Consider the following 17,445-nt stretch of genomic DNA (forward strand, 5'->3'; position numbering starts at 1 on the left):
TTGTTTCAATTTGGCGACTCGACACGTATTCTTTGCTCTTGGTTGGACATGGAAGTCGTCTTGTATTTCATAATCGCGCAAAATCGTGGAGATCAAATATGGAGTTAATATTCCAAATTATATAGCAGATTTTATAGCAAAGCCAACCAATCAATAATTCAATAGTGATTTATTTGTAATACGTAAGCCCACCGGCCAAAAATACAAATCTTTAATGAACAAAGAGTGATGTTTGTTGTTCACAAACTTTAAAGAGAAGCAATTATACAATAGATCTAAACATAACACTTCACAATTTAAAATCAAGTACATGTATATCAGTAAGTTCGTACATCATTATTATTCATAGTGTTTAAAGAAACATGTTTCAACAAAGTCTCCTTCAATCGTCTTTAAGTTTAGAGCTACAAGATATGATATAGTCGACAAAATATCTTACAACTTTCAAAAGAAGTATGGTGAAAGAAAGAAAACACACTATTGTTATATTCTTTGATACTTTGAAAATAAACGCCCTTAAAGAGTAAAGGAAATATGTCGACACAAGTAAACAGCACCATGTTACCCAATGGTGTTGTTCAACAAATGTCTGTATCCACAAGAAGTGTGGAGCTAATTTCCTGTAAACAAAAAACAGAAGACCGAAAAATGAAACGACGACAAGTGCGGTCACGACAATGAACTGATACATCAAGTAAACCAGAACAACAGGTATCATTAACGATAATGCTGTTCCAACTGTGACTCCCCAACGGTGTGCTTTTAAAAATTCTACAATTTTTAACATTAAGCGGCGTAAAACGGTTTGAATTGTTATGATGACAACACCATTAGAGATGGCATAGACAGCCACTAGCAACATTGTAACAATACTGAACATTCGCCACACGTTTCCTTTTACATAACACAACAGCACGGCTACTAGAAACATAGCAATAAATATTGCCCTGGAAGGGTATTTCTGGATGATGAAGTCTTTCGCGATTCGCAGGAACTTTTCCATTGAACCTCGACTAGTGAGACTTTCGTCTGAAGGGTTCGTAGTCTTATTCATTCTGCTTTAAGGTGGGCTAAACAAAAACATATCTTCAATCGTTAATATTTACAATATGTTTATCATTATTTAAAGTAATTTGATTGAAATGTTAACAGTTATTGATGAAATTAATCCGACTTTTGTCTTGTTGATTTGGCAAACATGTACAAGGGGGAAAAGCAAAAGCTAAATGTTAAAAATAGTTATTTGGTACCTTTGTTAGACGTGGAGGTTTTCCTTCCATCTGATTGGCGCGATATGGAGGTTTTTCTTGCTTCAGATTGGCACGATACGGAGGTTTTCCTTGCCTCTGATTGGCACGATATGGAGGTTTTACTTGCTTCTGATTGGCATGATATGGAGGTTTTCCTTGCTTCAGATTGGCACGATACGGAGGTTTTCCTTGCTTCTGATTGGCACGATATGGAGGTTTTCCTTTCTTGTTATACACGTTTTTATAGGCGAAAATATCAACGCTCAATATCCATCGAACATTAAATTATTTACAAATGAGTGTCAGTTAAAACAATGTTTGAATTTTCATTCGGTTAGAATACGTTTAACCACTACGGGTATTAATAATGCATGTAATCTGATATGAATGTGCATACAGTGGCGGCGGAACGGGTGGGACCGACTTGGTACTGTACAGAAGACACATGTGATACACTGTAAAAATTATAAACAGGTAAAGGCACTGTACAGGTAAGACAGAATCCATGTTAGACACAACTTAGACACGGTAGAGTTTATACACATGTTAGACATGGTATAGGTTAGACACAGGTAAGATACCGTACATGTTATATACAGGTAAGACACCGTATAGGTTAGACACAGGTAAGATACCGTACATATTATATACAGGTAAGACATCGTATAGGTTAGACGCAGGTAAGATACCGCTCATGTTGTACACAGATAAGACACCTGACAACTTATACACAAGTGAGACACGGTACAGGTTAGGCACAGGTAAGACACAGTAGAGAGTACTCACAGGTTAGACACGGTACAGGTTATACACATGTAAGACACCGCACCTGTTATACACAGGTAAGACACCACACCTGTTATACACAGGTAAGACACAGTAGAGGTTATACACAGGTAAGACACCGTACTGATTATACACAGGTAAGACACTCTTGTCGCGAAGAACGCCAATTTCTTATATGTTTCATGTATACCAATTATGTATGGTATAGTTTTCATTCCCGCCCAGAACCATTTAAACATCAAAATCTTTGTACTTTGTATTTCCGTCTGTAAAGGCTGGAGATCTCTCCGTCTGTAATGGACGGATATGTATCCGTCTGTAATGGACGGAGATTTCTCCTTCAGATTGGAGATCTGACATAATTATTATGCACGTGTGCTTTCGTGGGATTCTGGGCGGAGATGGTAAGACTACATATATGACAAGGTGGAGTTGTTAAAAAAACTTAACTTTGCTTAAGAACCTTGACTTTACAGAACTTTACATTACTTTATTTGAAATTACTTGGATACACATCTATTGACGAATTACATTAAATATTATGTACATTGTAACAAATACATGAAATTAAAATTACTTAAAGGTTATTCTTTCTTCTTTATTCATTACAAGCTTTCCAAAGTTACCATACAGTCCAACTAAATAGAAATGAAACATCACCACAACTGTACAGGTAATGCACAGGTAAGACAACGTACAGCTTATACACAAGTTGGACACGGTATAGAATATATACAGGTAAGACTCAGTAGAGGTTATACACAGGTAAGACATCTTACATATTATCCACAGGTAAGACACGCTACATGTTATGCACAGGTTTGACACCATACATGTTCTACACAGGGAAGACACCGTACATGTTAGACACGGGTAAGACATCTTACATATTATTAACAGGTATGACACGGTACATCTTATACACAGGGAAGACACCGTACAGGTTAGACACAGGTAAGAAACAGTAGAGGTTATACACATGTTAGACACCGTACAGGTGAGACACAGGTAAGACAGCGTACAGGTTGTACACATGTAAGACACAGTACATGTTTAACACAGGTAAGACACCGTATAGGTTTTAAACAGGTAAGACAATGTTGAGTTTATACAAAGGTTAGACACAATGCAGATTATACACAGGTAAGAAAGAGTACAGGTTATACACAGGTAAGAAACAGTACAGGTTATACACAGCTTAGACACAGTAAGGGTTATATACAGGTGAGATACGGTACAGGTTATGCACATTTAAGACATTTTACAGGTTATACACAGGTAAGACACCGAACAGCTTATACACGGGGAAGACATCGTACAGGTTAAACACAGGGAAGACACCGTATAGGTTATACACAGGTAAGAAACCGTACACGTTAGACACAGGGAAGACACCGTATAGGTTATATACAGGTAAGACACCGTATAGGTTATACACTGGTAAGACACCGTATAAGTTATACACAGGTAAGACAAAGTAGAGGTTATACACAGATAAAACACCGTACAGGTTATATACAGACCAAGACACAGAAAGGCTAGACACAGTTAATACACCGTACAGGTAAGACACCGTGTATGATAGACACAGGTAAGATACTCTACATGTGAGACACTGTGCATGTATATACAGGTATATACAGGTTAGAGACTTTACAGATTATACACATATATTTAGTATTAGTGTGTGGACAGGTCTTTACTCGAAATTAAGGTGAATCCCCAGTAAGTCATAGTTTCTTTGTGAAGGATAACATCTATGGACATGACGTTAATTGTTCGGTATGTGTAATCACCGTTATATGATCGTGTGGATTGTGATAGCAGGCACATAGCTGACTGTAAGCATATACGCAGTTGCGTAATGAACTTTTGACGGGTCTGAGTTTTTGTCATACCCCTAGCTATGCGCCTGAATAGGTTGATTTAGTTTAATGTTGTGTAGAAGGGTTAATCTGTGCTGGTGATAGATGTTGCAGTACAAGAAATAGTGCTCAATTGATTCAATATGACCACATTGACGAAATGGACTTGAAATAATATTGTTTGAAAACAAAATGTACCTGTAGGGAACCCTGATTTGCTCTTCACGGTTTGAATATCATCTAACAACATCACCATACAACATGCATGGCGTATACTATTATAATGACTCTTCCACAAAGTATACAGACTGTGGCGGATCCGTGGTCTAGTGATAATTGTTAATCCAGGGGTTGCAGGTTCGATTCGCCGCCATACCACTATACTAATCCTCTTCTGAGAGGGGCGTTCATGATGATTCCCTATGACACTGCTTAATACTGGTGCGCTTAAAAACGCCAAGGTAACTCTAACCAGGGTAACGTTCTGTCTGTGCTCTGGGCTCCAAATACCACAATGACTAACAATCTTATCGGAGCACTCGCCGAATGGGTCTTACCCGAGTGCGAGTATCATCAGTATGAATAAGCTTACACAGCACCAATATACAAACTCGTGCATTTTAAACAACATTCTGTGTGTGTACGGAAAACGGGGTGTTATTGTTTATGAAGCCTAGTGGATTTCATTTTTAAAAACACTAATCATTCAAAAATCACTTCTATAATTGATAAATCACAAGGTATCAATTAAATATTCTCTAGACAAATGGACTCCGGCAACTGATAATAACCATTATGATTTACCAAAGAAAGCTGTTAAATATTTAATAATCGTGAATATGTTTTCCTTTCTACAATTGTCCTCGCCATAACAACAAAACATTAAACTGTTTTATGTCTGAAATTGTTTAATAGATCAGTTAAATGATAACGCTGATCCTTCGTGTAAATGGAATCGTTTTTGAACGGAAAAATGAAATTCTTAAAAGGGATATTATATTTAACAATATATATAGTTTTCTGGGAGTATAAACACACTGGTATATACTTATTTCCGTGTTTTTGGTATTTCAATAAATTAAATTGTTTCCGTTTTGAAGGGACTGAATGAAACTGATGTACATGCATATAAGTTGAAAAGCACAATAAAACAGATAAAATGTATCGCCGTTATATCAAAAGGCACATCTACTTACATCTAGTTATGTAGATCTACGCGTATATATACATCATTACATAAAGCACTGTTTCCAAGCAAACAATTTAAAGAAAGTTTTTTATTCAAACGGTTTAAGCTGCGTAGGAAGATTGTGTTTGTCCACCCAAACCTTTTTTTCTTTAGAACATTGATAATATTACTAGTAAATATAGCATACTTGAGTTTATATTTATGACTTTTTCCAGAGGAGCAGCAATTAGAGCTTGTACACTGGGAGAAACCCGCGCTAGGACGTACCGATGGTAACGTTACCCTTGCAACAAAACTAGCGGAAAACTTCGCGGTAGGAACAGTGTTCACGAAGTTAAAAGCCGTAAGTGAACCCGAAGAGTACATCATCACGTATGCAAGCGTTCCAGACACGTTCAGTGTGAACAACACAGGACACGTCACCGTGGAATTTTCAGCTGCCCTCGATTATGAGTTCGTGCGATCTTATGTTGTTGCATTCGAGTGAGTCAACTGTTTATTATTGTTTGTTTTACGATAAGTTTCTGGTGTACTTAAAGGGACTCGCTCAAAGTTTGGCCCATTTTTTCCGTTAATGCATCTAAGAACACTTACATTATTACTAGTTTACTCTTTGATACCGAAATTGCAGGGAAAATACACTTGAGGTATAAACCAATATTCTGGTTTTAGTGAGGTACAGACCCACGCCGGTACAGTCAATGAAACTTGAAAACTGACAAGATCAAAGCGCTGATAGCGCTGTATGAACAGGGTTTTATACGGGTTTTCACCATTATGATTTACGATAATAAGGTGCTGATATGTTGCACAGTGAATCTAAGAGTCCGAGTGTAAAACAACCATAGGGACCGCCCCAGGTTTATTGAAGCATGATAGTAAATGAAAAATTAATATTTTATTGACAATAAAATTAATATCGCTGTGTAAGAAGGCAAACAATGATGGAGAACGTAACCAATCCGAGCAGAACTCCATCATATGGTGTTACATATGAGTATATATATACTAAACTTTACTCATTAGAAAGAGTTTGCCTATGTTATTCACAAAACAACTTCGAAAATAAAACAGATTTAAGAGAAATGGTTTCTTAATTAAAATGATGAAAAATTAAATAATTGATTTCAAACAATTGTAGATATATATACATCATATAAAGTTAGCATAAAATCTTTTATTTCAAAACTTTTTTTCCTTCATTGTCTATATGGTCAGAAACTCTCTTCTATTTCTTTATCGTCAGGTAACTCGTCAGCACGTTAGCACGTTTGTTATTCCCACGTGGGCTATCACGTGATGTTTTAAGCAGGGAAACTGTGTGATAATTAAGATCAATGAGACCATTGTTGCTTTCTAGGTCATTCGAGGTTTTAAGATGGGAATACATTTGTAATTCCTAAGCGAGGGTGGGTCTATATGTCCAGGTTACCATATGTAGCAGTTAAAATTCAAACAACAAACACAGTGTTCTTCAATATCTCTATATTCAACATTATCGAATGTAGATATAATATCGGAGCGTCATGAAAATATAAATATAATCAATCATAAGGTAATGAATAATAACATGTTTATAAGTTAACATCGTAAATAGTCTTATATCTTATACCAGGTATGTTTTAATCGTGTGCAGTGGCAGATTAAATGGCTAAAGCATATAAAACACACATATAATACAAGCGATTACATCAACCGGTACATCATAAAACAAATCATTGACATATAACTTACTGATTTATGGAATCAAACACTCCTACTCCCTCGTACACCCATGGTGACTTCTGTTTTCCATGCATGTTATCATCAGTGACCAAACCCACATATATTATTATATGGAAAGAGGCTAAAAGAATATCACGGAACTGCCATTCTCGGTTTAATTACAAAATCTGCTGATGTCGTAAAAATACATGACAAAACTAAATAAATGCAGCTGAATGAAATAATGATCATTCCAATCCATTGCTAATCCAAGACAAACACAAAAGACTACAAATGCAAATCAATACTAACCATCAGAACATCAGATTCAAAGTAAAACAATCAGGTTTTCTAAAACAAAGTAAAACAAACATCTCTGTAGACTTCGAATGTGCACGACAATCAATCAAGCTTGGATTTCCCGCTTCTTCTTTACAAAGGCAAGGCAGTGAAATCTGATTAACTTACTGCATTATCTCATTATAGGATTATCTCTCTTCGACTGTAAATTCACTTGGCTTCATCATTGCGTCACGTGATTGAATGATGCGCTTAGAGTGGATAGTAATTCTTTGTTTACGTTTCGATGTTCATTCATCTTTTGGTGCAGGGATATTACTTTAATGTTATCTTTCAAGTTCAACAGATTAAATTATTTAAACAGAAATTGCGTTATGATTGCTTCTTGCTTTGTCAAATCTATCTTGGTTATTTGAATCATAGCTTGCAATTAATATAGTCTGCACTTTCTCAAACTATATTTTTGGTGGTAAATCGGCTGGCGACATTTGTTACTATTAATAGGAATTTTCTGTTGTGAGTGTCGAGTTTGTGGCTACACAAACCTCACTCCCACAAGGACTCATACGCCAATAGAAGGATGACTTAACCTTTTAAATCGCGTTACAACGCTATTCAAAATCATAAGTCTGGGTTCCAAGTCATCATTCGATATTTTTTGGAATGCACCATTTTCTGCTGTTACCATGGAGATGTTCAAATTGGCGTACACACAGTCAATATTCAAACTAAGCTTAAAGTGATAATAACAGATGGCTGCCATGAATTGCCAATTCAGTAAAAATGTAATGTTTAAATATAAGGGTGAATATTCGCATGGATATCACTAGCGGCTTGAGAGCAGGGGGCGCACCCTGTGCGCACCCCCTCTAGAATCGTCCAAGTTTTCTTTATTTGTTCAATATGAGTGAAAAGAAGTAATAAAAACGCCAAAAATAGCACCGTTCCCGACTACAAATTGTTAACATTTTCTAAACGGCGTAACCTCTAACCAGCATACAAATAGCTTATGTCATATATACTTTCGGTTCTGAGATAGGAGAGTATGCCAAAGGTTTGCGCCACTAAGTTACGACCCCTCTCACGTAAATTGATGGAACCGCCCTGAACATTAGTTAGTTTAGTTTAAACATATTAATTTTACAACGATTGTGAAACAAGTTATTACAACATTATATTAATCACTCTCGTTGGCACGATTTTACGCGAGAGTGTGGTCTTGTGTTGTGGGGGAAACCGGAGAACCCGGAGAAAACCCACTTGTCCGGCTTGGTGACCACAAACCAAACTCACATGCGCCAAAGCCGGGAATCGAACCCGGGTCGCCTAGGTGAGAAGCGAGTGCGCTAACCACTGCGCTAACCGGACAACCATTAGTTCTTAATGTACTTTAAATTGACTTAATAACCTTAACTACTTCAAGGTCAATGTCAATTTTATTTCAAGATCAAATAATAAAATTTACCGAAAAAATAAAATTTTCCTGTTATACTGTTGTTGTTGTTGTTGTTGTTTTTGTTTTTTTATATATATGCGTAGTTTTGGTCAAAAACGGATGGCAGAATTTCAAATGGTATGTTCCTTCATTTTAAACAATACTTCAATGTAGTGGTTTAATGTTTTTTTGAAACCGCCAAAGTTGATTTAAACTTATTTTATTCAACATATACAAACAAACTACACAGAATATGCACACACACATTATAATATTGAAATGGATTGGATCGAAAGCATAGCTTATAAAGTTCTTCTCCATCAAGACTACATGCCATTACAAAGTGCTTAAGTTGGTCTGAATATTGAAAGTGCTGTTAGAATCTTGAATCTAAATGCATATGCATGCGTGTATTTCATAATGTTTTTCATGTTAAAATGCATTAATTATCTCTTCATTGTCGAGGTCAAGTTTGTTTCAAGGTCCAAATACAAATACAAAATACGCAAAAATGGGGATATCTCGCTTTTTTCTCTCTTTTTAAACTTTACCAACGCATGCTTATTTACAGCATAATTGCAGAACTGGTTATCATGAATACATATATTTTCAGTGTCAGAGTTTCTGAAAACAGGTATCTACACGTTGCATAATGGAAAATTAGAAATTGGCGTTTTCATGACTTTAAATATACCTATGTCTAAATACAAGCAGTGTTTCATTTTTATGCCCCCGAAGGTGGGTATATTAAAATCGCACCGTTTGTCCGTCTGTCCGTCCGTCCGTCCGACTCAATAAATCAGAATAGTATGGACATATTTTAAAATAACTTGCCACATGTGTTCGGCATACCAAGACGACGTGTCGCGTGCAAGAACCGTGTCCCTACCTCTAAAGTCAAGGTCACACTTAGTGTTTATTCACAATGGAATGCTGCATATAAGGACGTAGAGTATAGGTTGCCGTGTCCGGGCTGTAACTTTCCCTTGTTTATAATACACTTACAGTTACAACTTAACCCACATAACAGAGCAAATTATGGTCAATATTAAAGTGATTCTAGGGTTATGATACAGAATTGTACCTTCGTTATTATAATAAATAAAAGGTTGTCGTAGAAGTAACTATTATAAAGCCTACTTTTCGAGATCGCCCGTCTCTAAAGTATGTCAGACCTTGACCTTGAAGTGATCAGATAAGTAAGTCAACATGAAGCAAAGAATGAAATAGATACATGTTGTACATTAAGATATATACACATTACTTTAGTGTAACACTAGCACAATTTGCCATAAGACTCATACAGCAATAACAATCTTGCTACCTCCTTTAATTGGTACCTTGTAAAGGTATGAAACCATTTGCGGTGGCCGTTTCAAAAAATATAAAATAAAACCAACACCCTGAAGTATTGTTTTAAATGAAAGAACATATACTTTACTATTCTCTCCACGATTTTAGACACATATTTAACGTAAATTTAATTGAAATTTGAAAAAGGAACAGCGGATAAAACTTTATTTGGGGTATTTTTCATATCTTGACCTTGAAATGACCATGACCTTGAAAACGGCTGAAATGAGCTTGAACTTGACATGGAGAGGTCAGATATGTATGTCGGCATAAAGAATATTATGAAATAGATACATGCCATGCATTTAGATAAACCTGAGAGTGTAACACTAGCACAGTTTGCTATAAGATTACAGCAATACCAATTTTGCAACCATCTTTGTCCAGCTGTTATAGTATGGAACCATGGCGTTTTCAAACAATATAAAAGATTAACTATAAAATATTGTTTTAAATGAAGAAACAATTTACAACTCGGTCACCACATTTAGAAGAAAACTAAACATAGATTAATTTTAAAAGAAGAAAAGTAAATAGGAAAAATCAAATTTCTGGGAAGTTTTCATACTTTGACCTTGAAATGACCTTGACGTTGACCTTGAAGTGCTAAATCTCATATCTCAATTTGATGTACATTATGAGAGAAGTAATATACATGTGAATAATCACTCTTAGATATTTAATGAAAAAAGCCATATTCGAACATAGTATTTTTGCTGCAGGGCAATTGATGGCGGCCATTTTGAGCGCCATCTTGGATATTTCCATTTCGCAAGAGCCGCCAAGTGCCCAAACTCATTTTATTTTGTCATACAAAAAGTGCATTTTACAACCACATGAGTGAGCCCCATTAAGAATTCAACAGATATGTAGTTTTGTCTTGTGTGTATTAGAAAGTTTATAACTGGTAGATCTGCACACGCAAAATGGTTGAGGTTACTAGTTAGCTATTGAGATTCTCAATTTTTCCGATTTGCTTGAAACCAAATAGGCACCAGTAGCATTCACTGTTTATCTAAAAGAAGTTGAACAGCAATCCGGAACATGTTTAATATGCACTAAATCTCGAACTCCAATTTTAATGCTGCCACCAAAATAACCGAGTTGTATTAACTTAAACGCAACAGGGCCCGTAACTCTGTTCCGTCGACGGTGACGATGACGATAACTATCGAGGTTGAAGACCGTAACGACAACGCGCCGATGTTCTCCAACAACCCCACCACCGTCTATATTGCACCGGGGCTCGGCAAAGTCAAAGGTGAGAAGGACTAGGTAAAAACAAGACTTGGAATACCAACTTTAGTTTATATAACTATTTGGACTGGAGACAAAATAGCATTGACGTATAATCTAACGTGCTGCACCACTTTAGTAAAACTCACAATTACACGTTACAGATGGAATGATATAACCAAGAAGACAGAATCGGCCAGAGATTGTAAAATGGAAATCACAATATAATACCAGGATTATTGATTGTGTATATTATTACATATAGTTTTTCATCAAACAAAAAACATCTCGACCAATTGTTCAGATTTTTAAAAAAACAACAACAACGATTTAAACATAATCGTTGTTTACTTTAAAATCTTTACCACATTCGAATTCATATTGAATCACTTGTGATCTGCAGTATTTCCATGATTACACTTGTGATCTGCAGTATTTCGATTGTTACACTTATGATCTGGGATATATCAATGGTGACACTTGTGATATGCAGTATTTCAATGGTTACACTTGTGATATGCAGTATTTACATGGTTACACTTGTGATCTGCAGTTTTTCCATGGTTACACTTGTGAGATACAGTACTTCCATGGTTACTCTTGTGATCTGCAGTATTTACATGGTTACACTTGTGAGATACAGTACTTCCATAGTTACAATTGTGATCTGCAGTATTTACATGGTTACACTTGTGATATGCAGTACTTCCATGGTTACACTTGTGATCTGCAGTATTTACATGGTTACACTTGTGAGATACAGTACTTCCATGGTCACACTTGTGATCTGCAGTATTTACATGGTTACACTTGTGATATGCAGTACTTCCATGGTTACACTTGTGATCTGCAGTATTTACATGGTTACACTTGTGAGATACAGTACTTCCATGGTTACACTTGTGAGATACAGTATTTCAATGGGTACACTTGTGAGATACACTACTTCCATGGTTACACTGGTGAGATACAGTCCTTCCATGGTTACACTTGTGAGATACAGTATTTCAATGGGTACACTTGTGAGATACAGTACTTCCATGGTTACACTGGTGAGATACAGTCCTTCCATGGTTACACTTGTGATATGCAGTATTTCCATGGTTACACTTGTGAGATACAGTATTTCCATGGTTACACTTGTGATATGCAGTATTTCCATGGTTACACTTGTGATCTGCAATATTTCCATGGTTACACTTGTGAGATACAGTACTTCCATGGTTACACTTGTGAGATACAGTACTTCCATGGTTACACTTGTGATCTGCAGTATTTACATGGTTACACTTGTGAGATACAGTACTTCCATGGTTACACTTGTGAGATACAGTACTTCCATGGTTACACTTGTGAGGTACAGTACTTCCATGGTTACACTTGTGAGATACAGTATTACCATTGTTTTACTGGTGATATGCATGCTTTTTTTTTAGTTTTTAAAAAAATGTTCACGCGTGTATGTTTTGTTTAAATGTGATCACATAATGAAAAGGTTTACTATGATTTTGATAACAACGTTGTTAACTTGAACACATTTGTGAACAATCGGCCGACTTTGCTTTGGTAACACAAATATACTATATACTTTTTGTTTTGAATGTCTTACAGGTTCAGCGGTGACCACAGTAATGGCGTCCGATGTTGACGGAAACGTAAACAATGACTTGACGTATGCGATTCAAGGTAAGCCAATGCTATTGAACACAAACAAAAGCATAACCCGTCATCTTCGTTCACCTCCATCTACCATCATCGTCAAATTATTTTTCGAAGGTGATTAAGCTTCGTGGTTTACAAATGAGAACCCAGAGGAGTTCAAATTATTCGATTTTTGTTTCGGATATGTAAAAAACATATTGCTTTTTGTTTGGATTTTTTGCTGAAAATGGGAAATTTCAGAGGCTAATTTTGAAAAAAGGGTCCTTGTTTTCTATTAACAGTTAACCAACGTTTTCCGGTTATAAGCATACGCCACATACATTGTAACTGGAGAGTACGTGAGGCTCGCACGTGGGTAATTATTGTCTATTAACGATATATTACTGAAAACAAATCATATTTTAAAATAAAAAGTTTGCACTTAAATATATTTCCTGTGTTTTGAAAGAACGTTATTGCTTAAAAAAGGCAATTAGAAGTCACTATTTAGATTTTTTTATTTCAAAACTTCATCTCATTAGTGCTTAATTTCTACAACATTATATAATAGGCACAATAATTGGTCTACAATCTAAGTCAATTGTCTTTACATTAAGGTCAAAACTTAGGTTAAGCGGATATTGCCAAATAACTACCTTTCCAGCATTTAAAAGGTTATACATTACTAATTAACATCCTTATACCTTCTATGCAAATAGACAACATTCATATACATCTGCTTTATTTTGTAACAGTTCAAATAAATACGGAAATATCTGAACTATGACGGATTTACCAAATTACAAAATGAGGGCTATTTTTTTTATTGCATATAATACCTGATAATACGAAATAAATTCCGAATTTTACATTTATGTTGCAAATTTTACTCAGTAGTATAATTTTAGGTGAAATATTTCAAGTTACGGTATAAAAACCCTGTTTTAACCATACTTTGTTTCAAAGAATATGTTACAAACATTTTTGTGACTTCCCAAGAGCATACAGATCGGTTCCCCATGTTTAATTAAGTCATATATTGACCCATAAAGTAGTCTTAAGTTTCATCCTTTAACCAAATGGCTATCTTATTTTTTTCTCCTTTAAAATATATTTCTACAATTATGAAACAAATAATAGAAAACTCATTAAATTGCTTTGCTTGAGTACAGATAATTATGACAAACACGCGCGTACCTTTCCCGCGTATACACATTACGGAATACATTCGAAAATATAATTGATTATATTTACTGGTTTATGGCCGTTCCTCTGCAAATTGATAATTAAAGTATCGTAATTTAAAGGTTTTGCAATTCAATCTGTATATAAGGTTCAGGTCACATAGGACTAACAAGTTCTTGGTTAACTCTGCTGATGGAGACTGTACTATTGTCGAACCGCGCACACTAGAAAACAGCCTGGAGCGCAAAAGTGCAAGGTCAAAATAACAACAAAGAACATCAACAAGGTAAAACATCCGGCTTCCATTCAAACAACTCTGCTCACAACCTATTTGTGTGTGTTTTCGTGTGGGTCAAGGATGAAGGACATGTCTCTTGAATATAATTATGTACATTACTATACTATATATACTATAATATTTCAATGGCTGATACTTCTTATAAAGGATACACAAATTAATGTGTTTAACTACGATCTATATTTATGTACCGTGTATGCTGTTATATTTACTTGTTACATGAAAATGTATATTTATTATCCTACTGTTTGTTTTGAATATAATTCACATGCGCATATTAATATACAGTTTTTTCACTGTGCAAATATACATATTACTCTACATATGCTATTTATATCAATGCATAAACAATATTGTTGATATTGGATATAACTAAGTCAAGATGTCGTCAGGAGAGGCAGATTAAAATATGTCCATGGAATGGCAAATACTGTCATATTTTATTTGATATACTGATAAATATACGTGTGATCATTGTGCGAAACAATATTCGAAAGGTTCCATGGTATGCATAAAATACTGGCGAAAACGAAAGTAAAAGTGTAATATTAATAACAATCACCAACCAGCAGTACTTTCAGTACCTTGATTTATCAATTGACATTATTTTTCCTTTTAGCTCGTTTATTTGTTTGTCGTTGTTTTTCGAATAAAATGTCAATATAATGGAGCCTTGGTGTCAGTACACTTGTTTGCGGCGGTGTTGATGTTCTTGACAACGAGATAAAAACTGACAGCGCTCTTCTTTAGTCCGATCTGATCGTATTTATAATTAATTAACATTATCATCACACTAGCTGTAGTCATTAAAAATGATTGCGTTTATAATTTCCCGCTTAACCTTTAAATAATTCATAAATGATTTATTTCAGCCACATTATAGGCTGAAATTTGTATATCGTAGAAAACATAGCTTTACATTGCTGTGGCAGCTTATGCATGTTTATCAGCAAATCTGATTTTGGTTTTATTTCGAAATAAATAAATTCTTTAAATGTAAAATTAGCAAAAACAACCTATATTTGCTAGTATCGAATCGATCTCGGGAGCTCTACATTGCAAAACCAGAGTGGGGCCGCTGGATAACTGCGGCAACTGTATGCCATAATTGCTTTCCCACAATTATGATTATTCCAAATGTTGTCAAAACTTTGCAACTCAACTTTATTCGTGTACACACACAAATATACTGAACAAATCCTTTAACGTGTTTCATGTTGCAGGTTATACAGGTTGTAAAGTTATTAACACGAACGTTCAATTGTATACTATTGTTTTTATTACTTTGTCATCTTACAACAATCACTCTATTAAAAACATCACGATATTTTTTTTATATATATTTAATGACTTTAAACCGTAGCCTTTAAAACAGTTGATATGTTTTCAGCGGGAGACGACACGACGGCCAAGTTCGCTATCAGAATGTACCAGGGTGTTATCACAACAACAGGCGTGGAGTTTGAGCGGGACAAATACACCCTGGTGGTAACGGCGGTGGACGGGGGTACGCCGCCGCTCACTGGCTCCACCACAGTCATTGTTGACATGGGCAACCGTCAGAAAGGGCTTCGGCCAGGCCCGGTCGCTTGGATATTTTGTGTTGGTCTTATTTTAGGCATCAAAGATTGTATCTTAGGAATTTAAGTTTCATTCCTTTGTCCATATGCCGGTTTTTTACCGCTACATGAGTAGACGTGTTTTGTTGTGTGTATTCGTAGGTATTTTCATTAATTGTGTTCTCCATGACAGAACGTTTAATTACATTTGGAACGAATTCAAGGAACTTGGTCGCATTTCGATTTCGTATAGTTATAGCTATCTCTTATTAAGATTTTTTATTTCCGTATTGATGGTATATAAATCGGTTAGGTCAAAGCTACACTCGCAGCGGAACTCGTGCCTAATTTTGACATGTACCTATACCATGACCAAGATCTAGGTTGGTGGTTTGACAAGATCACTATGCATTTCTAATGATTTCACAGTAGCTACTCCGTATACTACTTTGATGTTAACAATTATAAAGCCCAAATCACATTATATATACGATTGATCGTCGACTGACGACAACAAAAGGTATTATGGTTAAAAAGGAATATAGTGTTCAGTGCCATGATTGGATCGGCTTGATCCCAATTTCGAAAAAAAAATATTGTTCCAAGTCCCGATTTTTGATTATGTTGTTTAATCAAATAGTATGTGCGACAACCCTAAGGCCTGGTCTTAAGTTTACGTTCGTATCTTTAGTACAGCGAACATTAGCAACTCATCGTCAGTCAGTTAAAAAACACTATTCGTCAAACGTCCCAAAATCTAATATCCCGCTGACCGCTACTGTAGTCAAGGCTAGGCGAACATATTCTATCTTATCAAGGATCAGGTATAAACAGGAAAACACAAATAGTTGCCTTATATGTAACAGCCGAAAGGCAACAGTAGACGCAGGTTAACGTCCCCCCACCCCCTCTCGGTGTCATCTTCTTTACACTTTGAGTTTTTGAAGCGCAATTTCGTTATTTTTCTTCGATAAATCGATGAGTATTTCCACAAACTTGCCTTCAATTGCACGAGCTGTCGGCAATTAATCCTCACTAGCTGATGTGGGGGGGGGGCACACCTGGCTTGCGCTCCACTAAATTTACCGATGTTTACTTTTTATTTCAATATAGGAGAAAAGAAGTAAAGACGTACGCCAAAAAACCCATTCTGGATTAGAAAGTGTTAACATTTTCTTGGGGGAGTACAACCGAACCCCAATTTCAACATTATAGACTAAATTAATTTTGGTTCTGTGGGAGGTGCGCAAGTCAAAAGGTTACACTCCTTAGTTACGCCCCCCTATAGTATCAAATCCTGGTCCGCCCCTGAAACTAATTTTATGGCAACGAAGTAATAGGTATCTTTAATATGCCAGTCTCTTTCCAGTGTCGGTGTTTTGCTTTCAAGTGTTTCATGTGTTGTTTCTGAGTGGGTGTCTGAATTTTAAAGGTTCTGCATACTGTAGTTTCTTTTGATAAGCGAGGCTGTTTGTATTAACACGGATATGTTAGTGCTATTATTTGATTATATATATATATATATATATTCAAACAGCATACTTTCAACTTGGTTGAGATAAGACCTATTGAGTATTTCCTGAAAAATGTTATTGTTGTTGCTATTACCCATTCTAAACGTATATATTTGAAATGGCTTGGTTA

The 17,445-nt window shown here is 35.7% G+C and overlaps 1 protein-coding gene across 1 annotated transcript; it reads left to right on the forward strand.

Moving 5' to 3' along the window:
- The first annotated feature begins 4,796 nt into the window (after positions 1-4,796).
- Positions 4,797-17,425, forward strand: LOC128223553 (protocadherin-11 X-linked-like). Its single transcript, XM_052932833.1, has 5 exons — positions 4,797-4,941; positions 5,306-5,573; positions 11,010-11,143; positions 12,730-12,804; positions 15,633-17,425. Exons 1-5 carry the CDS (start codon positions 4,851-4,853, stop codon positions 15,887-15,889), a joined length of 825 nt encoding a protein of 274 aa, XP_052788793.1. The 5' UTR covers positions 4,797-4,850; the 3' UTR covers positions 15,890-17,425.
- Positions 17,426-17,445: the final 20 nt, after the last annotated feature.

Source organism: Mya arenaria, chromosome 2 (assembly GCF_026914265.1).
Source record: "Mya arenaria isolate MELC-2E11 chromosome 2, ASM2691426v1".
Lineage (NCBI taxonomy): Eukaryota > Metazoa > Mollusca > Bivalvia > Myida > Myidae > Mya > Mya arenaria.

What these genes read in the sequence shown, in the direction of transcription:
- LOC128223553 (XM_052932833.1), top strand. Translation starts at nt 4,851, where the DNA reads ATGGAATCGTTTTTGAACGGAAAAATGAAATTCTTAAAAGGGATATTA. An exon ending in CTGGGAGTATAAACACACTG is followed by an intron (nt 4,942 to 5,305) that starts GTATATACTTAT and finishes GACTTTTTCCAG; the next exon opens with AGGAGCAGCAATTAGAGCTT. An exon ending in TCTTATGTTGTTGCATTCGA is followed by an intron (nt 5,574 to 11,009) that starts GTGAGTCAACTG and finishes TAAACGCAACAG; the next exon opens with GGCCCGTAACTCTGTTCCGT.